Source organism: Acanthochromis polyacanthus, chromosome 2 (genome assembly GCF_021347895.1).
Source record: "Acanthochromis polyacanthus isolate Apoly-LR-REF ecotype Palm Island chromosome 2, KAUST_Apoly_ChrSc, whole genome shotgun sequence".
Classification (NCBI taxonomy): domain Eukaryota; kingdom Metazoa; phylum Chordata; class Actinopteri; family Pomacentridae; genus Acanthochromis; species Acanthochromis polyacanthus.
This window is the reverse complement of record NC_067114.1, coordinates 46598885-46625440: the sequence shown is the minus strand read 5'-3', so window position 1 is coordinate 46625440 and position 26556 is coordinate 46598885. Positions and strand designations below refer to the sequence as shown.

Genomic DNA, 26556 nt, shown 5'->3' with positions numbered 1-26556 from the left:
GGTTTCTGACTCTTCCTTCCAGTTTCTGACTCTTCCTTCCAGTTTCTGACTCTTCCTTCCAGTTTCTGACTCTTCCTTCCAGTTTCTGACTCTTCCTTCATGTATTTCCTGTTTCTGACTCTTCCTTCATGTATTTCCTCCGTTATTTTCCTGGTGTTTGAGTGTTTCTGTACCTCAGTAACAGAGTTGATGTGACAATAAGCCAGCAGCTGTTTCTGCAGTGAACACAGCAGCTGGTGGAGGTGAGCCGGTTGGCTGCTGTCGGAGGAAGAAGTTCCCTGCTGCAGTTTGTCGCTGTTCTTCTCCAGCTCACCAAACGCCTGGTCCTGAAACACAAACAAACTAGTTACTTTACATAAAATCATATAATTCCTGCTCGACTAGAGTGTGCAGAGCTGATTACACCAAGAACGAGGCAACAGAAATGTCCACTGTGCAGCTAAAACAGCCCAGAGGCCTAAATAAGAGAGAATAAACATTGGCTTTCTTCTAAATAAATGACAGGAACCATGTAGAGGAAACATCCTACATATAAGCTCCATCTTTTTCAGTAGTTTCAGAGGAATTATGTCACTAACTCATGTTTTATATGAGTTCCAGTGTTACTTTGCGTTAAATAAAGCAGATTTAATGCAAACTGGAACATTTTATTCCCCTACAGAAATGTTGTATGCCCCATAAAGTTACTAAAATCCAAACAAAACAACTTTTTTCAGATATTTCACATCAAAAACTCTTTGATTCTGTGATAGTGTTTTAATTCAATGAAATCTTACTTAAAGTTGTCACTCAGATATTTTCGATTAGAGATTATTTGATCTACTGGTCCATTATGATCCATATTTAGGTTTACTATCTGTAGAAGCTGTTAGATGATGAAGAACTCACGGTGTAGAAGCCCAGGTTTCTGAGCAGCGTCTTCATCAGGATCTCGGCCAGGTGGGTGTCTGGGTGTCCCGTGGTGCTGCTGTAGTTTGGGTCTGGAGACGCCGTGAACGTCTGACCGGAGGACAGAACCTCGGGTCCGTCGGCTGGAGAGCTGTAGCCCAGCAGGGAGGCTACGTGGGTGTGGTCCTGGAGGCTGGTCAGGATGATGTCCAGCTGCATGCGCTGGGACCAAGAGAGCCAAGAAACCTGGTTAGATTAATGCTAATCATAAAAATATTCCATTTATATGACAGTTAATCAAGGAATAAAGGAAAAGAAACAGATAATAAATAGAGAAAACTAGATTAAAAAACACAGGAAAACCTGCAGAAACATTAACATTTCTGGAGAAAGAATTTCCTTCAGGATTAAGTTTGATCTTCAACAAGAAGATAATAAAAATAACACAATAAGACTTGTTTGTTATTAAATAGATTTACTAATAAACTACGGTTGAGTTTTTTCTTTTAAAGTCTGCAGAAACCTATAAAAATCCATAAATTGCAGCATTTACAAAATGAACGGTGCCTGAATACATTTATATTTGCAGCTTATAGCTTTATTCAGACGGTGCAACAGAATATTCTCCCTAAAAATACATTAAAGTGCATTTAAATACAATTTCTTCATGTAGGTACAGATTTTTTTCCTTTCTATTATTACTATTTTTATTAATAATAATATATCATTGAATAATAATAGAAATAAGAAAAAATATTATTAGTAGCATTTTGTTATTTTTATTATCAAATAATAAGTATAATTATAAAGCAGTAATAACAATAGAAATAACAAATATATATGAAGTACTACTGTAATTATTAAATAATAATAAATATTGTTATTCTTTAAAAGTAATAATAACCGTTATTACTTCTACATGTATTATTATTATTTAACAATAACTACAAAAAAATAAATGTTATCAAATAATAATAATAGCTATTACTATTTATTTATTTAAACATAACAGTATTAATAGATTATATAATAATAGTATTTTCTCATTATAATCACTCATTTATTTATTATTATAGATATATGTATATATTTTAAACAAATCCTTGAGTCAGTTTCTAAAGGACTTGTGCTGAAAATGTTGATGTGAACCAACCAACTGTGACCAACTCATGTTTCTATTAAAAGGGTTTTATAAAAAATTAGTTCAGCCTTTAGTAAACAAACAGCTGGAACTGTTTCTGTCGGTTAAATAAAGACATTCAGGATTTAAATCGATCGGTTACAGAAGAAGTCAGAACATAAACCAGCAGGAAACTGTGACGTAAGCAGCTCATTAAATCTCATTAGAACAGCTTTACTGAACGTCAGCATCAGGATGTCCAAATATAACTCAGAGTTCTCTGTTAGTGTGGAACGTTCTCTGAAGACGGAGAACCAGGAGTTCTCCAGAGGTTAGACCAGTCAGACTGACCACCACAACTTTTACTTTATTATTGGTTCTGTGGAAACAAACTGAGCTCTGAGAATTTATCCATGTGGTAATCATCTAAAAAACAGAACTGTACAGAGTTCAATGAAAACCACTTCCTGTCACCTGTCCACCAAAAGAACTATTTCTAATGGCCCAGTGAGCAGAGCATGTTGGCTCAATTCAATTCAATTTTATTTATATAGCGTCAATTACAGTCAAATCGTCTCAAGACGCTTTACAGAACCCATATACCTGACCCCCAGAGCAGCCCAAAGGAGACAGTGGCAAGAAAACACCCTTTTAACAGGGAAGAAACCTCGAGCAGAACCCGGCTCTATATAGGGGGGACCCATCTGCCTGCTGGCCGGGGGGGTTGAGAGGGACGGAGGAGGGCAAGGGGGAGGGATGGGAGGAGAGGGAGGGGTGGGAAAGCAAGGAAAACACAACACACATTTGGATGCATGTATGACAGGATATGTGACACAGACAAAGTATAAGCTAACATTGAAAACTGACTCATAGTTTACTCTGATGATGTACGGCTCTGACATTAAACATACTCCATATATAGCTAGCAGTAAAATTCAAACAGTATGTAAGTTAGCATAACAGTATAGTGAAGGCAATGCAGAGTTGACTGGTGGAAAAAGGGAGTTGGAAGCAGAGGGCTGGAGGAAGGTCAGCAGCAGCATCCCACAGATCAATAAAACCACTGATTCATCCATCCATCATCCAACCATCCATCTATCATCCAAGCATCCATCCAACAACCATCCATCATCCAAGCATCCATCAATCCAACAACCATCCATCCATCCATCCATCTATCCATCCATCCAACCAACTCCTGACAGGTAGCTATGGTCTGCTTCTGCTCCAGGTGTGTCCTACCTGTCCTTTGGAGAGACTCTCCCATCGGTCGGGTCCTTGAGGCAGCAGAGAGTGAAGCAGCTCCATCCTCTCCCTCAGTGGAGGAAGCAGCATGGTGGCTCCGACCGACAGGGTCTCAATCACTGCCTGGATGGACAGAAAAAAATTTTTAAAAAAAAAATCACAAAAATCAACTTTATCTACAGCCGGATGGACGGAAAATCACAAAAATCAACACTGTGATGTAGAAACATCGAGAGGTGGTTATAGGTAAAACGACTATCAATAATCCTTTCATTGACAATAAAAGAAAGAATTTGTCACATTTTTACAAACTTTTCAGCTTGACCATCTCTGATCAAGTTGAAATTTTCACAACCAACCGACCGACCAAACAGCCACCCATCCAACCAATCAAAGCGACCCGTTAACATTAAACCTGGATGTTTATAAAGATACTTGTGAAATTTTAGCTATTAAAATATCAGTAGATAATCTGATCCAAGCCAAACATTTTTTCCGTTCTCACCTCCTGGATCTCGTCCGGCACCGATGAGTCCATCAGCCTGAACAGGAGGTTCCTCAGAGGTCTCGCCTGGCGACCCAGGATGCTGGTGGCCACGCCCCCTGCCAGGGCCAGAGCCAGGTGATTGGACAAGAGGCGAAGGCACAGCTTCAGGAAGTTATGGTGCTCCCTGCAGACATCCCAGAATAAATACTATGGTTATTAGAATTCAGATCATGTGATTTCAGGAGCTCAGAAACAAAACGTTTCTGCAGACCACTATAGAAAGTCTAATCATATTTTATTTTCCAGTTTAGTTTCTCCTCTGTGTCTCACCTGGACGAGGGGAAGGGCAGAGGAGGAACTTCACTGTTGATGCCGTCACAGTATCGCTCCAGGAAGGACCTCAGGTGAGAGAAGGTGCTCTCCTCCAGATCCACACAGTAAGGACGATGCCAGGCCACCACCTGCCTGGAGGACAGAGCAGGAAATATGAATCAAGCCTCCAGTAGAGTCCTGGTCCTTCACATTTATACAGTTAGAGGATTCATAAAGATGGACCAGAGAACATGGAGTTAACGGAGAAGCAGCAGGAAGTGAAAAATCAGCTGGAACAAACAGAGCCGAATTATAAATTTGTTCAAAATGGCTCAAAAGTGTGAAAAAACGACTTAAAATTTGTCTAACAGGGTCAAAATGCAAAAAAGGTCTAAAATAACTCAAAAACATAAAAAAATTAAAAACAGTTTGGAATTTATCCAAACTGAGTTAAAAATGCAAAAAAACAAAACAAAAACATTCTGCAATTTGTTCAAAATATTTCACAAAACGACAGGAGTTCAAATTAGTCAAAAATGGGACAAAATGCAAAAAAAAATCGAAAAGGTAAAAACAACTTAGAATGTGTCGAGATTGACTCAAAATGTGAAAAATGTCTTAGAATTTGTCCAAAATGGCTCAAAAATGTGGGAAATGACTGAATTTGTCTGAAATGGTCACAAATGTGAAAAACTATTTAGAATTGTTCAAAATGAGTGAAAAATGTAAAAAATGACTTTGAATTTGTTCAAAATGACTCAAAAATATATGACGACTTAAAGTTTGATTTCTTTGTGCAAAAACACCTTCCTTTTGTGTTTTTTCCTTTGCGGCCTTTCATAGATTATTCTTGGATGAGTCACGTTGGAGCAGCTTTGGTCAACATCACCTGTAGGAAAACACAACTCTGACCTAAAATAAAGTCCAGTTTGTCAGATGATCTATAAATACTTTGGTCACCTTTCCTCTGGTTCTGAACTGCTCTGTCTGTATTTCTGCTTTCTGACCTTTGGCTTCAGTTACACAACTTTTTATTGACTCTGAGGTCCAGCAGTTGTTCCATGGGCGCTGACCTTCAGCTTCCAGAAGACCTGCTGTAGGACCAGCTATAGGACCAGCTGTAGGACCTGCTGTAGGACCAGCTGTAGGACCTGCTGTAGGACCTGCTGTAGGACCTGCCGCTACCTGTCCAGTAGAACCTACCTGTCTCGGGGCAGGGCAGTCCAGGCCAGGCTGTGGGAGGTTCCTGCTGAGATCTGCTGGATGGCCACTCCATCCAGACCGACCACCTTCTTGGGTTTGGTGATGGGACCGGTGGAGTTCCCCTGACCACACTGACCCATGGAGTTGTTCCCCCAGGCGTACACCTCATTATCTGTAGAAATAAACCATAATACTACGTTAAAGTTCACCAGGTTTACACCTCATTATCTGTAGAAATAAACCATAATACTACGTTAAAGTTCTCCAGGTTTACACCTCATTATCTGTAGAAATAAACCATAATACTACGTTAAAGTTCTCCAGGTTTACACCTCATTATCTGTAGAAATAAACCATAATACTACGTTAAAGTTCTCCAGGTTTACACCTCATTATCTGTAGAAATAAACCATAATACTACGTTAAAGTTCTCCAGGTTTACACCTCATTATCTGTAGAAATAAACCATAATACTACGTTAAAGTTCTCCAGGTTTACACCTCATTATCTGTAGAAATAAACCATAATACTACGTTAAAGTTCTCCAGGTTTACACTTCATTATCTATAGAAATAAACCATAATACTACGTTAAAGTTCTCCAGGTTTACACCTCATTATCTATAGAAATAAACCATAATACTACGTTAAAGTTCTCCAGGTTTACACTTCATTATCTGTAGAAATAAACCATAATACTACGTTAAAGTTCTCCAGGTTTACACCTCATTATCTGTAGAAATAAACCATAATACTACGTTAAAGTTCTCCATGTTTACACCTCATTATCTGTAGAAATAAACCATAATACTACGTTAAAGTTCTCCAGGTTTACACCTCATTATCTGTAGAAATAAACCATAATACTACGTTAAAGTTCTCCAGGTTTACACCTCATTATCTGTAGAAATAAACCATAATACTATGTTAAAGTTCTCCAGGTTTACACTTCATTATCTGTAGAAATAAACCATAATACTACGTTAAAGTTCTCCAGGTTTACACTTCATTATCTGTAGAAATAAACCATAATACTACGTTAAAGTTCTCCAGGTTTACACTTCATTATCTATAGAAATAAACCATAATACTACGTTAAAGTTCTCCAGGTTTACACTTCATTATCTGTAGAAATAAACCATAATACTACGTTAAAGTTCTCCAGGTTTACACTTCATTATCTGTAGAAATAAACCATAATACTACGTTAAAGTTCTCCAGGTTTACACTTCATTATCTGTAGAAATAAACCATAATACTACGTTAAAGTTCTCCAGGCGTACCCCTTGCTATCTGAAGATAGAAGTGAGAATATCACATCTTAAAGCTGAATCTAAATTACATTTCAGGCTTCACAGAGTCCAGAAACAGATGTGTTTCCTGTTACGTCATTCTGCTGATCCAAACCTCACAGAATCAGCAGAATAAAACTGAAAATGTTCCGTTCATTGAGACAGCAGCAGTTTGTAGCTAACAGACAGCAGGACAAAAACAGGACACAACTTCAGATGATTGATGGTAAGTCTGTACAGAATCACTCATACTTCCTTCAAAATGACTAAAAAAGGTGTAAAATGTCTCAAAAGCATGAAAAGGGACTTGCAGTTTGTCCAAACTGACTCAAAAATTTGAAAAATAACATTGAATTTGTCCAAAATGATGCAAAAATGTCAAAAATGATTCAGAAATGTGATAAAACAAATTAAAAAGTGTCCAAAATGACTCACAAATGTCATAAATGACTTGGATTTGTCTAAAATGGCTCAAAACTGATAAATTCATCAAATTTTATCCAAAATTAATCTAAATGTATTAAAAAATAACCAAAAAAGGTCCAATATGACTAAAAATGTGAACAATTACTTAGAATTTCTCCAAAATTACTCAAAAATCTGATAAATTAACTTAAAATTTGTTCAAAATTACTCAGAAATGTGATAAAATAACTTCTAATGTGAATCAAACCAAAGCTGCAGAGTTTCAACATTTAGCACCAAAAGGAGGGAAATGATTCCGACATCAGAATACAAAATGTGTTGAACCGTTAATATTCTGCATATTTACAGGTCGATAGTTTTGCTGCTGTGTTCCTGGTTTATACATTTATATTTATGGTTTACATGTTTATTCATCAGGTTTATATCTTCTATAAATAACATAATAAATGACCTACCATGGGACAGGGCCAGACAGTGACTATCTCCGATGGAGATGTCCACCACTCTGGTGGTCGCCAGCTCCTCGATCAGTTTGGGTCTGAGAGCCGTGGCCTCTGAAGATCCACAGCCCAGACAAGCTCCACAGCCCCAGGCGTAGACCTGAAGAACAGGAAACAGGAGGTTAGGGTTGGTAGAGGAGTTCAAGGATAAACCTGGAATAACAGGACTCAGGGTTAGTAGAGGAGTTCAGCTGTAGACCTGAAGAAACGGAAACAAACAACAAAGAACAGGAAGGTAGGGTAGTAAACCTGGAAGAACAGGAAACAGGAGGTTAGGGTTGGGAGAGGAGTTCTGTTTCTCATGTTGTAAAGTCTTTTAGTTCAGGTTAGGATCTGGGAGAGGAAGCTATAATGTTCCATGTCATCAGAAACTTCCTAAATGACTTAAGATTTGTACAAAATGACTTGAAATGTATTGAAATGAAAAAAAAAAACCCAAGTGATTTAAGTTTAAAACAGAATGACTCAAAATTTGATCAAAGTTACTCAAAAATTGTGCAAAATACTCAAGTATTGTCCAAAATAACAAATAAATTCCAAAATAACTCAACAGTTGCAGAAACGACTCAAAAATTGTTTAACAAAAAAAAATCACCAGAAATGTTTCTTTAGGATTAAATTAAGAATGACTTAAATTTGTCCAAAATAACTTTAAATGTATTCAAATTACAAAAAGGGTGCAAAATTACAAAAAAAAAAAAAAAAAAAAAAATCACTCAATTTGCTTAAACTAGCTCAAAAATTTGGAAAAAAAAAAAAAACAAAATTAAAAATTTGTCCAAAACGACTCAAAAACGTGAAAAAATGACTGAATTTGTCCAAAATGAAATGAAGGGCTGTTCAAAATGACAAACGTCCAGAACGACAACATTTATACAGGATGACTCAAAAAGTGAACCAAAAAGAACAAATATTACAGCAATTCTACTAAACACTCTCTGAAAGGTCAGTAACATCCTACCTGTGCTGTTGAGGTTAATAATAATGAACCTACAGGTAAATAACGTCCTACCTGTCCTGTAGAGGTCAATAATAATGAACCTACAGGTGAGTGATGTCCTACCTGACCTGCAGAGGTCAATAATAATGAACCTACAGGTGAATGACATCCTACCTGTCCCGTAGAGGTCAATAATAATGAACCTACAGGTGAGTGATGTCCTACCTGACCTGCAGAGGTCAATAATAATGAACCTACAGGTGAATGACATCCTACCTGTCCCGTAGAGGTTAATAATAATGAACCTACAGGTGAATGACGTCCTACCTGTCCCGTAGAGGTTAATAATAATGAACCTACAAGTGAATGACGTCCTACCTGTCCCGTAGAGGTTAATAATAATGAACCTACAGGTAAATAACGTCCTACCTGTCCCGTAGAGGTTAATAATAATGAACCTACAGGTGAATGACGTCCTACCTGTCCCATAGAGGTTAATAATAATGAACCTACAGGTGAATGACGTCCTACTTGTCCTGTAGAGGTTAATAATAATGAACCTACAGGTAAATAACGTCCTACCTGTCCCGTAGAGGTTAATAATAATGAACCTACAGGTGAATGACGTCCTACCTGTCCCGTAGAGGTTAATAATAATGAACCTACAGGTAAATAACGTCCTACCTGTCCTGTAGAGGTTAATAATAATGAACCTACAGGTAAATAACGTCCTACCTGTCCCGTAGAGGTTAATAATAATGAACCTACAGGTGAGTGATGTCCTACCTGACCTGCAGAGGTCAATAATAATGAACCTACAGGTGAATGACGTCCTACCTGTCCTGTAGAGGTTAATAATAATGAACCTACAGGTAAATGATGTCCTACCTGTCCCGTAGAGGTTAATAATAATGAACCTACAGGTAAATAACGTCCTACCTGTCCTGTAGAGGTTAATAATAATGAACCTACAGGTAAATAACGTCCTACCTGTCCCGTAGAGGTTAATAATAATGAACCTACAGGTGAGTGATGTCCTACCTGACCTGCAGAGGTCAATAATAATGAACCTACAGGTGAATGACGTCCTACCTGTCCTGTAGAGGTTAATAATAATGAACCTACAGGTGAGTGATGTCCTACCTGACCTGCAGAGGTCAATAATAATGAACCTACAGGTGAGTGATGTCCTACCTGTCCCGTAGAGGTTAATAATAATGAACCTACAGGTGAATGACGTCCTACCTGTCCCGTAGAGGTTAATAATAATGAACCTACAGGTAAATAACGTCCTACCTGTCCCGTAGAGGTTAATAATAATGAACCTACAGGTGAATGACGTCCTACCTGTCCCGTAGAGGTTAATAATAATGAACCTACAGGTAAATGACGTCCTACCTGTCCCGTAGAGGTTAATAATAATGAACCTACAGGTGAATGACGTCCTACCTGTCCCGTAGAGGTTAATAATAATGAACCTACAGGTGAATGACGTCCTACCTGTCCCGTAGAGGTTAATAATAATGAACCTACAGGTGAATGACGTCCTACCTGTCCCGTAGAGGTTAATAATAATGAACCTACAGGTGAATGACGTCCTACCTGTCCCGTAGAGGTTAATAATAATGAACCTACAGGTGAATGACGTCCTACCTGTCCCGTAGAGGTTAATAATAATGAACCTACAGGTAAATGACGTCCTACCTGTCCCGTAGAGGTTAATAATAATGAACCTACAGGTGAATGACGTCCTACCTGTCCTGTAGAGGTTAATAATAATGAACCTACAGGTGAATGACGTCCTACCTGTCCCGTAGAGGTTAATAATAATGAACCTACAGGTGATTGACGTCCTACCTGTCCTGTAGAGGTTAAGGCCAGAGATGACTGACTTCCTGCACACACTTTCCTGATGAACATCCCCTGCAGAGCCTCCACCACCTTCGGTTTGTAGACTCTGTTAGTGTCACCGTGACCCAGTTTACCTGCAGGACGACACACAGATTGATCTTTATTCTCATTTTAGTCATCAAAATGACAGAAAACACTCTAGAAATAAACTGAACAACAATATTTATGGGCTGTAATAAACCTGGAAACACCCCGTGATCACAACGAGCATTTTAAACACATTTATTTAATTACTACATAATAACAGATGTTAACGCAGATCAACACACCGTTGTCTCCTCCTCCAAAGGACCAGACGGTTCTCCCGTCCTTGGAAAGCGCGATGGTGTGAGAACTTCCACAGGAAACTTCTCCGACGTTGCTGATGTCTTTGACCAGAGTGGGAATGTTCCTGCTGTTGCTGTCGCCATGACCTGACCCCACAGAAACACAAACGTCAGGCTGTTTACACCATAAACCGGAAATAAACATCTGAAGGAGGTCACCATAGATCCACAGTCTGTAGAAAAGTTCCCCTCATAAAGCTGACACTAACGGGAAAATTACACCTCGTTTTTTTAAATAATTTACTCTTGTCTTAGTTTCCCTGTTTTTTAGCTTACAGATAATATCTCAAAAATCACAGAAAAAATATGAATTTACAGGATGGTAAAAAAAAAACAAGTTAAAACTGTGAACACATTTAAAATCTGCATTTCTACATGTAGTTATTTGCTGTTTCACAGTGTTTACTGCAAAATTACTTGTTTTTGCTGTATTTACATCACCAAAAATAGAAAATAATACAGAACAGAGGTCTTTGTTATTCTGTAAATCTGACTAAATTAATGATTTTTTAGACACCAAAAAATCTATATTACATAAAATCATTCATTATTTATTAAAAAAAAAACATTTATATGTTAAAAAAGAATAATATACATTATATTATAACATGACCATTCCTTACAAATTTCTCATAAGAATTAAAAAATGGTAAATAATTGTCTGCTGACAGATTTTACACACACATTAAAACATGTAGTAAAATCACAGAAATGTATTAATTTAATATCAACTAGATTAAGAAAAATGGCCAAATCTGTACATCATGTCTATATTACAAAAATTTAAGACTCAAAATTTTACTAAAATTACTCAAAAATAGACAAAATGACAAACAAATTCTAAAATACCTTAAAAATAGTTCAAACAACTCAAAAAATGTCCAAAAAAAACAATCACTAGAAATGTTTCTTTAAGACTCAAAACTTGTTAAGAATGACTCAAACATTTGTACAAAATAACTTAAAATTAGTTCAAAATAACAAAATAATCAAAACTGACTCAAGATTTGGACAAAATGACTCAAAAACTGTCCAAAATGATTTATTTTTATGAATTGTCCAGAATTAGTCAAATATTGTCTGAAATGACCCAACATTTAAACTAACCAAAGAAAATATGCAAAATGACTTCAATTTAGAACAAAATGACTCAAAATTTGATAAAAAGTACTCAAAAATTCAGACATTCTCTAAAATGACAAATATATTCTAAAATGACTTAAAAATTGTGATTATTCGATAATAATTGAATGACTCAAAAATTGTTAAAAAATAAATAAATCACGTGAAATGTTTCTTTAGAACTCAAAACAATTGTACAAAATGACTTAAAATGTGGCGAAAATTACAAAAATAATCAAAACTGACTTAAGATTGGAAAAGGATGACTAAAAAAAATGACGTAGATTGACTCAAACGATCCAAACCGACCCAAAAATGTGAAAAATACTTTGAATTTGTCCAAAATGACTGAAAAGAGTGCAAAATGACAGTTTACTTTTTGATTAATTTAATTTCGCAAAAAGTATTGTTATTTTAACCCCTTAAGCTTCAGTGTACCGCCGGCGGTACACCTACTAATTTGCATAGGAATTTCAAGAATGTCCGACGGCTGCAAACCCGATTATACAAACACTATACGCAGATGGAAAGCTTAGATTCTCATGAATCCGCCGGTATAAACCACTTTCAGATGTGATTACCACAGCGGGTGAGAAAAACACATTTGTCCGACAAAAACGAATATCCATCCATCCGTTCTCTGTACACGGCTTCAACGCACACAGCGCGACTCACATTTCCGGGTTCATTATTACACACAAAAAAAAAGATTCCACAAAAAACGGCCATAGTCCAACCTTTTACATCAGATGACACAAGCCAGTAAACTATTTTGTCCAAAACATGTCCTGAAGTCGTATAAAATCCCCGAATCGGTCATTTTCAAGGAAATGCACCTCGTGATGCCCGTCCAATATTCCCTGTATTTCTCGTCATTTTTTTTTTTAAATCTAAAAATAGAATATTAGCGATTTTTTGTACTGAAAACAGCTGGAATTGACTGAAGCTTAAAGGGTTACAGATATTGGCTGTTATTTGCAAGAAAATTATGTCTAGTAGGGATTACATAATGGTAAATCATTTTTTACTAGTTTCTTAAAGATATTTAGTGAAACTGTCAATAAAACAAGCTGACTGTAAATTAAAAAAAAGATTGAAACAAAAACAGGTGCAAAATTACGTAGTTTTTTTTTAACATTACTCAAAAAATGTCTTTCCATTCATCCAACATAACTTAAATTAATCTTGTAGAACTTTTAGATTCATGAGAAAGAAGACCAGAACATTAAACCAGCTGAAGAGCTCTACGTTCTGCACATTCACACGTCTATAATTTGACTTGGAGGTCGACTGGAAAAGGTTTTTGTGCTCTAATATGTAAAAATGTCTTCATCCTGACATTCTGGTATTTGAGCCCCTCAAAGCTGAAGCCTGAAGAAACTCGTCTGTCAACGGAAAGTTTAGATAAATGTCAACATCCTGATGAAACTACACAGAAGGAGGTCAAAGACTCTGTGAGAAAACTCTGATTAAAAGGTGAGAAAACACCTGTGGAGCGTCTGATCAGCAGAAACAGTGAAGTTTACCATTTTAGATCACAAATGTTGAAGTTTCACCACCACACTGAACATTTACTGGGTCAGAATATATTTAATAGAACATGTATTTGTGATTTAAAGTCCAAAATCACACAAATCATTATTATATTATTATACTACAAGTTAAGTGACTTAAAATGACTCAAATCTTTGAACAATTAAACAAAAATGACTTCATATTTGTGTAGAATAACTTGAAATTTGTCCACAGTGAGTCAAAATTTGTACAAAACGACTTAAAAATTGCCCATTCTTCTTCAGAATGTGTTTAAAATGACCAACAAAATCCAAACATTTTCAACATTAGTCTACAATGATGCCAAATGTGTTGACAAAAATGTCCAAAATGACTCAAAAGTTGTCCAGAAAGATTTGACGTGTCTACAGATCAATTAAAAAATGATCCAAAACTACTTACAATTTGACTAAAATGGCTTGAAATGTCTCAATATTTGCCCAAATGGCTCAAAACGTGTTAAGAATCGCTCAAAAATGGTCAAAATGATTTAAAATTTATCAGAAATTCTGTCCAAAATGACCAGAAATAAAAAAAAATAGTTTAAAAAATTATGCTTCAAAATCACCTCAAATTGTTTAAAAGGTGTTAAGAGTGAAAAAAGGGTCCAAAATAACTCTAAACTTGACCAAAGTGACGTGTCTACAATGACTTGCAAAGTGTTTAAAATCACCTAAAATCTGTTGAGAAGGACAAAATAAGGTTCCTGTCCCAAACTGAAGGCAGAATGTGGCCTCTGAGGAGCAGGAATGACAGACTGTGTCTCATTCTGTGCGTTGGGTGTTTTTCTTACCTAACCTCCCAAAGTCTCCTTCTCCCCAGGTGTACAGCTCTCCATCCTCACTGACTGCAGCGCTGTGTCTGTAGCCTGCAGACACACATACCACCACCTGCAACACAGCACACACGTTACTACGCAAACAAAAACACTACACTGACCACCAAGCATGGAGGAGGAGGTATCATTACACTGTCAAGTCAGTCTGAGACAGCAAATGTAGCTGAACGACACCGGTTCTGGTGTGCAACTCAATTTCTGACAAACTTTGAGTCATTTTCTTTTATTATTTCTGAGTCGATTTGGACAGGTTTCGTCAATTCTTAGTCATTTGATACAATTTTATAGTCATTCTGACACATTTTTAGTAATTCAGGACAAATTTTGAGGAACTTTAAAACCATTTTGGACCGTTTTTTAGTCTTTCTGGACTATTTTTTTTTTTCTCATTTTGGACCAGTTTGAGTCATTTAACACATTTTAATTCATTTTAGATAATTGTTGATTCATTTTTAACTATTTTCTAAAGTAATTTTGGGCAGGTTTCTAGTCATTTCTGAGTCGATTTGAACAGATTTTGTCATTCTGAACACATTGTGAGTACTTTTGCACCAATTAGTGGTCATTTTGGAACAATTTTTACTCATTTTAGACCATTTTTAGCCATTTTTAAGTCATGTCTGACACATTCTGAGTCACATAGAAATAAAATTGAGTCATTTTGGGAAGCTTTTAAACCATTTTGGACGATATTTGATTACTACAACTTTCTACATCTACAGCACTTGTAATTCAAGTTGCTGTTTGTAAATTTTTGACTCAACAAATTCAGCCTTTTTTCCAGAAGCCCTTTAGTGAATCGATAAAAACGTGTGAGGCTGTGGTTGAAGCCTACCTTCCCCTGCAGCGGCCCCTGGATCAGTTTGGGGTACTTCTGGGTGGAGCTGTTGCCGTGGCCCAGCTTTCCGTAGTCTCCGTCGCCCCAGCTGAACACCTCACCCTCGGTGGTGAAGGCCAGCGTGTGGCCGTCCGAGCCTTTGGACGACGACACCTTCTTGATGGCTCGGTGGGGCTCGAAGGTCAGCTTCTTCAGCGTCGACTGGTTGTTGGAGTCTCCGAGGCCCAGCCGGCCGTAGCTTCCCTTCCCGCAGGCTCGGACCGAACCGTCGGACGAAATCACGAAGGTGCAGTACTGACCGGCTTCGATCTGTAAGAGGAGGAGCCAGAGGACGGTTGAAACTTTCAAATAGAATCCAGGTCACAGTTTATAATTAACATCTCTGAAGCTGCACAATTATGGAGGAAATTACAACCATGATCACTTAGACAGAGATTATTCATTAAAGTCCAGGATAAAATAAGTTAAATGCACTTTTACATTTGCTGCTAATGTACACATCTGCATCAATTAGGAAAACAATTGGCACCTGGTGGAGCCCTACATAAACAAAAACAGACATCCACGTAAAGATCAAAAGTGGTACAAAAAAAGGAACAAAGCCAAGAAAAACACCCAGAATGAGACAAAAACAACCATTAACTGACGCAAAATGACCCCAAAGTGACACAAGATGACTCAAAATGACACAAAATGAAGCAAAATGACTGGTTCTCTAGTGTCTTAATAATTATTATCATCCATAGACTTGTACCAAAAACAAAAAGAGACACAAACTAAGCTGTTTAGAATAAAAAGGGACATAAATCAAGTGGCATAAAATGACCGCAAAGACACAAAATAGCTACACAACCATGCAAATGGCCCAGAATGAGACCAAAAACACAAGGATGAGTTCAGAAGGACTCATCAGGGTTCTCGCCAGTACATTTCAGCGTAACAGCCCATTACGCTGTCAGTTTAAAAGATTATGCTGTGATTAGGGCCGCTGCGCTGTTATTTTGACAGATAACACCATGTGCGTTTGTTTTTATCGACTGGGTGCCTATCTAGGTTAATTTATGTCTCCCCACCTCAGCCGTACTTTCCTGTCCATTGACTCGTTCCCGTCTAAAATTAAGAGTCGCTTCCAATCTGGGGGTTACAATTAGCATGTCTCGGTTGTTTCCGTGATGCCATGTACGGTGAACAGTGACCTAAATGACGAGCATTTGGAGCATCTGTGTGACACTCATTGGCTGACATCTGGGCCGGCCGCTCATGAGATTTAATGAAGGCTGTTGCACATGTGCCGTTACGCTGTAAAACAATCCTGGTGAGAACCCTGCTCATTCCAGGTTTAGAAGATCCTCCATCAGTGAATGAACTGTTACACAGAGCATCTAAATCCAGATTTCACTGCTTCATCCTCACATCAAAGCTCTGTTTATTATTGATGGAGACTCAGATGGAAACACAGATAACATCCTGAGTTTATCTCCACTTACTTCCAGTTTTCTCTGAGGAGACAATCAAAGTCTTGTTATGAAGATATCAGCAGTTATGGAGGATAAACTTTCTGTCTACAGGACAGTAGTCTGTTTGTTCTTTACTTCCACCAAAGGATTTGTTCAGAGCAGCTTTTAAAACGTTGGAGAATCAATCGTTTATCTTCCTTCAGTGTCATTTTTCATAATTTCCCATCACTTTGGGATCGTTTTACATCTGTTAATGGCTGTTTTTGTCTCATTTTGGGTGTTTTCTTGGCTTTGGTCCCTTTTTTGTCTTTACAGTTATTTATAAAAAGACCAAAAAAATGACCAAAGTCAAAATGGCCAAAATAAGACACTTGATTTATGTCCCTTTTTATTATAAAACAGCTTAGTTTTTGTATCTTTTGTTTTTGGTACAGGTCTAAGGATGATTAACCTGGCAATAGCCAGATTAATAATTGTGTAGTACTTGATAGTACTCCACAATATCAATCTGGGACCGCTCCATGTAAATCCGTTGGGAGGAAAGAGGCACGGATTGGACAATGCAACAGTATGTCCCGCCTCTGACAGGTTTGTTTTTAGCCAATCGCGGGATCTTCACAACGAGCGGAGCCAATTGGTAGATTAAATTCTTACCAAAACCCGTAGGTAAAAAAGCACAAACATCTTTACCATCCAGAAATGCGCAAAGCGCCTCTCGTTGTTCTTCCTTCAAAGAAGCGATACGAGATTCGGCTAAAACTGACTTATTAGCAGCATCTACACGATCGTTGTCCTCCGTTGCCGTGTTTGTTTTGATCTACTGGCGCTTGGTGTCGTCTTCACACCCGGATATTCCGCCCCACACACGAATACTGCTGCGTGATTGGCCCGTGCCAACTTGGTGCTGTGCGAACAGTGAATGCGGGAGCGGAGCAAGATGGTTTCTTGAGAGATTTGTGAACTCACAAATATCGCGAGAAATCAACTTGCTGGCAAGGTTAAAGGATGATACTTATTATTAAGACACCAGAGAACATTTTGCCTACTTTGGTGTCATTTTGCATCATTTTGTGTCACTTTGGGCTCATTCTGTGTTGTTAATGATCGTTTTTGTCTCATTTTGGGCATTTCTCATAGTTCTGTAGCTACTGTTTGCTTTTACAGTCATGCTATGGGACGTTACTGGTTTCTTTTGGGCGTCTTTTTGTGTTTTTTTTTTTTTTTGGATAAAGGTCAATCAATAAGTTTTTTCCAAAACATAAAATAGCAACAAAATCATGCAAAACACCCACAACAAGTCAAAAAACAACCCTGAGAAAACCATATTGGTTGACCTGTACAAAAAAGGGATGTAAAGTAAGTTGTTTAAAAATCAAAAACAGACATAAATGAAGGGGCATAAAATGACCCCAAAGTGACCCAGATGATGCAAAGGATGCAAAACGATTGGTTCTCTGGTGTCTTAATAAGTATTATTAACCCTGAGAACACCATATTGGATGACCTGTAGCAAAAAAATCCAAGCCAAGTACCATAAAATGACCACAAAGACCAAAAACAGCAACAAAACCATTAAAAATGCCCAAAATGAGACAAAAAACAATCATTAACAGACACAAAATGACACCAAAGTGACAAAAAAGATGCAAAATGGCACCACGGGGAGCAAAATGATGGTTTCCTGTGCCCTAATAATCTCTGTTGGTTCTTAAAAAAACTTATTGGTTGATCTTCACCAAAAAAAAACACACAAAAAGAGACTCAAGAGATGCAAATGAAGTACCATAAAATGATCAAAAATAGCAACAAAACCATGAAAAATGCCCAAAATGAAACAAAAAACAACCATTAAAGTGACACAAAAGAATGCAGAATGACACCAAAGGAAGATAAACGACTGGAACAGCTGCTCTGAACAAAGAACAAACAGACACAAAGTTTATCCTCCATAACTGCTGATATCTTCATAACAAGACTTTGATTGTCTCCTCAGAGAAAACTGGAAGTAAGTGGAGATAAACTCAGGATGTTATCTGTGTTTCCATCTGAGTCTCCATCAATAATAAATAGAGCTTTGATGTAAGGATGAAGCAGTGAAATCTGGATTTAGATGCTCTGTGTAACAGTTCATTCACTGATGGAGGATAATGATCTTCTAAATCCAGAACGAGTCCTTCTGAAACTTCAGAACACTTTCTAAAAGTCTGCATGACGGCCTCAGGATCAGCAGATAAAGATGATGAGCTACAGAAGAAGACTTTCCTCTGCAGCAGACTAATGAGGTTTGTTTTTTACCGTCTGAGCGTCGGCGAAGCTGGCGGCGAGCTTGGGCTGCAGGATCTTCTCCTGGGTTCCTTCCACCAGCTGGTGGCTGCTGTTGCTGCCCCAGACGTAAACCTCACAGGTTTCTGATACGACCGGAGCTTCACCCGTCTGGATGCTGTCCGGACTCACACAGGTCCTCGAGTAATCTGAAGCCATCCGACACACCTGGAGAAGAAGGAGGAGGAGGAGGAGATGGAGGAGGAGAAGAAGAAGATGGAGGAGGAGGAAAAGAAGAAGAAGAAGAATTAGAAGGAGGAGAAGAAGAGGAAGAAGAAGAAGGAGAAGAAGAAGAATTAGGAGAAGGGAGAAGGAAAGGAAGAAGAGGAAGACAAAGAAGAATAGGAAAAAGAAGACGAAAGAGAAGCAGAAAAAGCAAGAAGAAAATGAAGAAGTAGAAGAAAAGGAAGAAGGAGAAGAAAAAGAAGAAAAGCAAAAAAAGGAGGAGAAGAAGAAGATGAAGAACAATAAAAGGAAAAAGAGGAAGAGAAGGAGAAGAAGACAAAGAAGAAAAGGAAGAAGAAGAAGAAAGGTAAGAACACGAAGGAGAAGAGGGAGAAGATGATGAAGAAGAAGACAAAGACGAAGGAGATGAAGACGTGATTAAACCTCTTGAAGATCTGAAGATGTTTCTAACAGCACAGAAACCTGAACTGTGGAGAAAGTTCTGCACTGTAGATGTTCAGTCTAATGATAAAACGCTTCTTACTTCTTCAAAAAGACAAAGAGCTGCTTCGTATAAAGAACAGAGGCCATCAGAGGTCCTGGTTGGTTCTCTCCACTGGCTGCGATCTGCTGACGAGCCCTGAAACGATCAAGAACAGCTTTAATCTGCTGGTCGTAGGTCCTAGCTAGTGGTTGAAGAGCAGCAAAATGACGTCAATGTTTGTCCACAGGGATTCAAAATGTGTTAAAAAAAAACTTAAAATTTCTAGAAATGGCTCAAAAAATATTCAAAAATGACCTAATATGGTGTTCAAAATGCAAAAAAACATCCTATATGACTGGAAATCTGAACAAAACAACTCAAAAAATGTTCAAAACAACCCAAACAAATATCTTCAATGACCCCAGATTCATCTAAAATGACACAAAGCCTGTACAAAACGACTCCAAAAATCTCCAAAAGGACAACGAAAATCTAAAATGACCTAACACTTGTCCCAAATGGCTCAAAGCCTTGACGTATCACTCAAAAAATGTTCAAAATGACTCTAAAACTGTCCAAAGAGACATAAGATATCCAGAATATTTCTCAATATTGTTCCAGAATTATTTAACATTTGCCTAAAATGTCTTAAAATATCAAAACGACTCAAATCGGATTTGATTTTTCTTCGAAACGCAAAAAAATGTCTGACACAAAGCAAAATTTGTACAAAACAACTCAAAAACCATCTAAACGACTTAAAACAGTCCAAAATTACTCAATAACTTAAAATGATTTCAAATTTCTCTGAACACGTAAAAATAACCCCAGAACGATCCAAAATGACTTAGGATTTGTCTAAAATGATTCCTGGACACAATCACCCAAAAGTGGTTCAAAACGACAAAAATGTGCAAAATGACTCCAGAAATGTCAAAGAGACTTCAGACAAAAGAAAATTACTCAAAATTGTACCAAAATTATTACGGCTATTATATACGACTCAAAATGTGTTTGAAAGGCCTCCAAAAAGTCCAAAATGACTCAAAATCTGTACAAAAGAACAAACAAAATCTAAAATGAGTCAAAACTTTTACAGAATCACTTAAACTGCTCACGATGATGAAGACTTTAAACATCTAGACAATGATTCAAAAAGTTCTAAAAATGATATAAACTTTCCCTACAATGGTTTGAAACCCGCTCAAAATGCAAAAAAAGTCAAACACGACTCAAAAAACTGTACAAAATGACTCCAAGTGATTCAAAAAAAGTCTAAAATGACTCTTAAAATGACTTCAAATCTGTCCAAACATGTTAAAAATGACCCAAAATAACTTAGGATTCGTCTAAAATGAGTCAAAACTTCGTCCAAAATCACTCAAAAAGTGATGAAAATCACCAGACTTTAAATGTCTACAAAATGACTCTAAATTATCCAAAAATGATTTAAAATTTGCCTAAAATAGATTAAAGTGTTTAAAATGCCAAAAAGAATCCAGAATGAGTGGAAACATTCGGAGCTTCAGACTCACCAGAGAGCGTCTCATCTGCATGAGGATGTTCATGAAGCAGTCGTACCCGATCAGGCCCTCCTGGTTCTGGTTCTGCTCCATGCTGCTGACCACAGCCGAGGCGGCTAAGGCCATCTCGATCCACTCCAGCAGGTACCTCAGGGAGCCCCTCTGGGAGGCCAGGCCCAGCAGCAGCTCTGAGGCCAGCCGGCGGCCCAGGATGTCGGCCCCAGAGTTGGGCATGGTGACCCCCTTCAGGAAGGTGGTGACCTGGGCCAGGCAGTCCAGACCCATGGGGGGGATCTTGCTCTCGTTGGCCAGGGACAGCGGTGGCAGCGAGCTCACCACGTCGATGGCGGTATGGATGACGTCGTTGCAGAGGTTGATGCCGCCCCCAGGGCTCCCCCCGGGGCACGGAGGAGGAGGCATCATCCAGGACTGGCGGAGCAGCGCGAACAGCAGACTGAGGCCGGTCCGGACCCCCATCTCGATGAGAGCGTCGGTGCTGGACCGGGGACGCTCGCTGACCGAGTGGAGGTCGGCCGAGCCCGAGTTGTTCTCCGGGGAGTGCTGCTGCTGCTTGACCTTGCCCTTGTCATGGTACTTGTTGGATAGAGCGTAGAAGATGCGCTGCAGCACCAGGACCCGTTTCCGCAGGGCGGCAGCGAACGGGGAGTCAGAGCAGACCATCTTGGCCAGAGCCAGCTGGCTGCCCAGCAGGGCGTCCAGGTAGTGCTCCTGCTCATCGCTGGACAGGGACTCACGCTCAAAGTCGGGCAGCTGGGGGCCCTTCAGACACAGGACCTGCTGGGGCAGCAGAACCGCCTCCTTGTTGGCCAGCAGCTTGGAGTAGAGCACCGACACGCCCTCCCTGGTGGCGATGGACTCGCTGTCCTCGGTGATCCAGGAGCTGTTCAGGTGCTCCAGCCACTTGAGCTTCACCGGGGGGATCATCAGAGCCATGACGTCACTCTGGACCCATCAGACCTGGAGAGGAACCGGTTTAAACCAGATTTATTAATATAGTAGATCCATGTTCTCATCTAAGGTCAGACGGCTGGAGTTCTGAGAGTTTACCAGCTTCGTTTCGTTTCTACAGAACCTTAGATGAGAAGTTGGTTCTTCCTCTACTCCGACCGTAACTTTAAACTCATGTTGGGTCCTTCTGGTGCCCTGTAGGACTACACACAGAATAAAAACCTACAAAGATAGGACCAGTCTGAGTTAGAAGTCTTGGGTCAGCTTCGTTGCGTTTATGTCCCCAGAAAAGCTGGAGAACGTTTGGATGCCAGATGGTGGAGATTCCATGATGCTATGGGGTTCCATTAGTTCAAATAGATGGTCTCATGAACTAGAAGGTCCAACACAACATCTTCATATAGTCCTTTCTGGATTGAACCTGATTGGTCGGTGGTTCATACACCAAAAGACAACGACACCAAGCATATATGTAGACTTACTTTGTTCAGGGAACACAACCTGTTCAAGGTGTATCATAAACTGATTAAACTTCCCGACATTATTTAAGAACATCTCCGGTGTTGTGACTAAAACTTCTTGTTAAATCGTATTACATCTACAGCAGCTTTTATCTGGCTCAAACTGTCATAAGAGATAAACTACGTAGAACTTCATGTCTGTAGTGTGACGGAAATAAAAACATCTGTGACCAAAGACTTCAGGTGTTGACTTTATGGGTGATTATCAGAATAATATTATGTATTTGGTGGTTCTAATGTTCTTGTTTAGACTGGAATGACTACAAAAGTTAGGTTTTATATCATAAACAGAAAGAAATCATCTTCTATGCAATGACTTTATGAGCTATAATGAGTCTTTTTGATGAATAATAGTATTTTAGCCACAATATAAGAGCTGCAATCATGTTTTTATGAGTTAAATTTGGAGCAGTTTTTGGCACAACATCGGTGCTTTTATCACTTTTATTTCATTACCCAGGTCTACTTTAGGCAGCTTGAAATCCTGCAAAAGTATTATTAAAATGTTCATTAAGCTTGTTCCTTTTTAATTACTAAAAATAAACATTTTAATCGTAATATTCTCTCTTCTGTTATTACATTTCCTTACCTATATTTTATCTCTGGAGCCTGGATATATTTTGCTTTGTTTTTAGTGTTTTTAATCTTTCTAGTGAGTAAAAGATCTACATGATGCTGACATTTAATATTTATTTTTGTATTAGGAACTGATCTAATAAGTCCCTGTCCTGTTTTTAACATTTTATTGTGTTTTATCATGTCTAAATGTTTGGATTTTTCCTTTATTTGGTAAAAAAAAAAATTGCTTTGTTTTTAGTCTTTTCAGTGAATTACTCTTGTCCAAAACATTTCACAGCATAACCGATCTGAGTCTTACATGTTGTTTTAGAATTTTGGGTCTATATCTGAACTTCTCTTTTACAATATGTGACCATAACATTAAATATATTTAAACCATTTGAGGACAGAAATGATAGATTTGAAAAAGGGTGCCAGATGATCCTTAACTGGCACAAAATGCTACAATTTTTCAATGAAAAATGATGCTAAATGATCAAAAATGTCCTTACAATTATGCTAAATGATCAAAAAGGACATAAAATTATGCAAAAGGATGAAAATCGACATGAAATTATCAAAAAAATGCTATAAAAATGATGCAAAGTGATCAAATATTAGCACAAAAAGATGCAAAACAATCAAAATGGACAACATTATCAAAAATTGCTATAAAATGATGCAAAATGATCAAAAATGGACATAAAGACATGCAAAATGATTAAATATTGACATAAAACAGGCACAAAATGATCTGAAAATCACATGAAATTTCTTACTTACTTTAATTTTAGGAATTGATCTGAATCTCTGTCCCGTTTTTAATATTTTAGACACGTTGTTTTGATTTTTGCACATAATTCTGGTCACTTCGGGTAGCTTTTAAACTTATGCTATGAATAAATTTGACCCATTTTGATGTTTATTTTGGCAGATATGTCTAAATGTTTAGATTTTTCCTATTTTGGGGAATATTCTGCTTTATTTTGAGTGTCTGTAGTCTTTTCTTGTGAGCTGACTGGTTCTTTTGACTTTTTCTGCTCCAAATCCAATTCTTCGATATCCAGAAAAACTGCTTTTAACTGTGGAGGACGTCAACAATGGCCTTCCTCTTTGAATTAAATGTTTTTCCAGCATTAATATTAGCCAAAAAATACATCTAAAGACTTACATGATGTTGAAATTTCCTATTTATTTTTAATCACTGTCCTGTTTTTAACATTTTATTCTACTTTAGACGTGTTGTTTTGATGTTTGCACATAATTCTGGTCCCCTAAATAGCTTTTTAACTCACCTTATGAATAAATCTGACCCATTTTCATGTTGATTTTGGCGGATGTCACGCCTAAGTCAGGAGTTTTGGTGTTTACTGATGTTTTTAGCTTGATTAAACATTGAGCCACACCTTCCTGTGAGCTCTCCTTCTTCATGAAGACACTATGGAGCCTTCAGACAGCTGCAGCAGGTGCACAGGTGAGCTCTAAAGCAGGTGTACAGGTGAGCCTTAAAGCAGCAGCAGGTGCACAGGTGAGTTGAGGCTGTTAGCTCCGGAGCTAACTCACCGGCTGTCAGTAACCGTGACACAGCTGGCCGGATGCTAACCTGCTGCTGTCAGATTAGAGCCGAGGCTAACGGCCACACACACGTAGGACAACAGCCATTAGCAGTTAGCTTCCACACAGGAACCGTTATGTTTGTTTTGAACCTTAGAGCCCCTGTCAACCGACGCTAGCTAACGTTAGCTAGCTGCCTCCAAGCTAGCCGCAGCTCCGAAGCCAGAACCGAGCCGTGACATTCGGATTTAAAAGCGGTGACAGGCGGCTAATAAACAACTAATCAGTCCGCAAAAGTGCCCTGAAAGCCCCGCTGCGTCCGAGTCGAGCCGTGCCCCCGGTTATGTGCTGTCTCATAGTGGGTTAGCCTGCTAGTAGCTAGCCGAATAAAAGCTGCCTCACCAGGAATCAAAGGCCTCCTCTTCCTCCTCCTTCTTCTTCTTCTTGTCCTCCGCGCTCAGTTCACGCCTCAGTCCCGCGGAGATGCGGATGTCTGGGGTCGGCTGTCTGTGCTTCGGGTCGCTGTGGAGGGAGACTGTGGCGAGCGTGGATTTCCATGCCTCCACCCGCCTCTTCTCCCGGAGCTTTTGCTGCACTGAGTCCGAGCGGCGGCGGCGCAGCAGCGGCAGTGAGATCAGACCCAGCCCCTAAAAGAGACCCAGCCCCGGCTGTGACGCTGGAGGGACTCGCCTGTCTGCTACATAGATATATACAAACGTGTTTGTATATATCTATGGTCTGCTACCTGTCTGTCTGCCTATGGCCTGCCTGTATACCTTAGTATATTGTATATTTTTAAATGCAATTAAATATTTCATTTCACTCATTCATTTGATTTTTTTTTCTTTTTTAAAAACTGTCTCACATATTGTTTACTGATTTATTGTATTTTTATTTATTTGAATTAGTATTATTATCGTTATTGTTATTAAATTCTGTATATTTTCTCTTCTGTGTTCCAAATGTATTTACATTTTTTATTGTTTATTTTAACTTAATTATTTCTGGTGTTTTTAATTCAGTTAGAATTCCTCATTTAATTTTTTATGGCACAAATTGTCGTTGTTCTTTATGTTATTATTACATACATATTAATAATAATAGTAACAATAATATATAAATAATTTCTTATTATTGTTAATAATAAAATACTATTTATTAGTAAACTCATATAATAATAATGCTGCTATTATTGTTGTTGTTATTATTATTTTTATTATTATGGTGTTGTTGATATATTCTCATTAATATTATTATAATTATGATATATATACATTAAATATAATGTATAGAATATTTATAATATATATAAAATATCATTATAAAAGTTTGTATGTTTTTTTACAAATGTATTTACATATTTTATTATTTATTGACATTATTGTTAATAATAAAATATTAATTATAGAATAAAATATAATTTATATAATAATAAAAAATATTATTATTATTATTATTGTTATTATTAACAGTGCTGTAACATTATGGGATGTGTAACATGGTTTGGTGTTTATCTCAGTCCTACAGACTCTCTGGAGTTCTACTTCCTGTTTTATCTCTGAGGAACAGAATATCTGCAGCTTTCTTCTCTTTAGGTGTTCACGGTAAACATAAACAACAACAGTAACTACAGAACAAATACTGCTGGGGGATGCGGCGTCAATACATTTACAGTAGTTCTACATATATTGAAATACATGCAACATATATATTTTCTAAAATTCTGTATTCTTTATTCCAGAAGGATTCCTCCTTTTTCTTTCACTGAAACATTTAAACTCAGTTATCAGTAAAGTTTGATCAGCTTTAAACCAGCAGGAAGGAGAAGCTCTGTCTGTGTTTTCTGTTTTATTTTAGCATCTCAAACAGGAAACTGTCAGTTTTCTGCTGTTTCTGTTGCAGTTGTTCGTGTATTTCTGTTGCTGTGACTCAGAACATCTTCACGTTTCCACAGTTTTTATTAAATAAAATCCTGAAAATACAAACATCAGACTGGATTTAC

At 38.0% G+C, this 26556-nt stretch overlaps 1 protein-coding gene and 1 long non-coding RNA gene across 9 annotated transcripts in view; one reads left to right on the top strand and one right to left on the bottom strand.

Annotated features, from left to right (window-relative positions):
* herc1 (HECT and RLD domain containing E3 ubiquitin protein ligase family member 1) overlaps positions 1-25202 on the bottom strand; it is a 92002-nt gene extending 66800 nt beyond the window's left edge. For all 7 annotated transcript variants that reach the window (XM_051940473.1, XM_051940497.1, XM_051940478.1 and 4 more), the window contains exons 1-15: positions 24957-25202; positions 20965-21930; positions 19490-19585; positions 18754-18948; positions 14999-15310; positions 14119-14215; positions 10593-10736; positions 10270-10397; positions 7428-7572; positions 5256-5427; positions 4071-4205; positions 3759-3924; positions 3251-3376; positions 889-1110; positions 174-326 (exon numbers count right to left, since the gene is read on the bottom strand). In XM_051940473.1, the coding sequence (XP_051796433.1) occupies positions 174-326; positions 889-1110; positions 3251-3376; positions 3759-3924; positions 4071-4205; positions 5256-5427; positions 7428-7572; positions 10270-10397; positions 10593-10736; positions 14119-14215; positions 14999-15310; positions 18754-18948; positions 19490-19585; positions 20965-21906 (3033 nt within the window). In that variant the 5' untranslated portion in view covers positions 21907-21930; positions 24957-25202. The remainder of the gene's footprint in view (positions 1-173; positions 327-888; positions 1111-3250; positions 3377-3758; positions 3925-4070; positions 4206-5255; positions 5428-7427; positions 7573-10269; positions 10398-10592; positions 10737-14118; positions 14216-14998; positions 15311-18753; positions 18949-19489; positions 19586-20964; positions 21931-24956) is intronic.
* LOC127531487 (uncharacterized) lies at positions 8486-9528 on the top strand. 2 transcript variants are annotated; one of them, XR_007938570.1, is made up of 4 exons: positions 8486-8621; positions 9030-9058; positions 9212-9262; positions 9467-9528. It is a non-coding gene; the product is annotated as an uncharacterized LOC127531487 (long non-coding RNA). The 2 variants fall into 2 exon arrangements; XR_007938571.1 differs by lacking the exon at positions 9030-9058 and adding an exon at positions 8724-8752.
* Positions 25203-26556: the final 1354 nt, after the last annotated feature.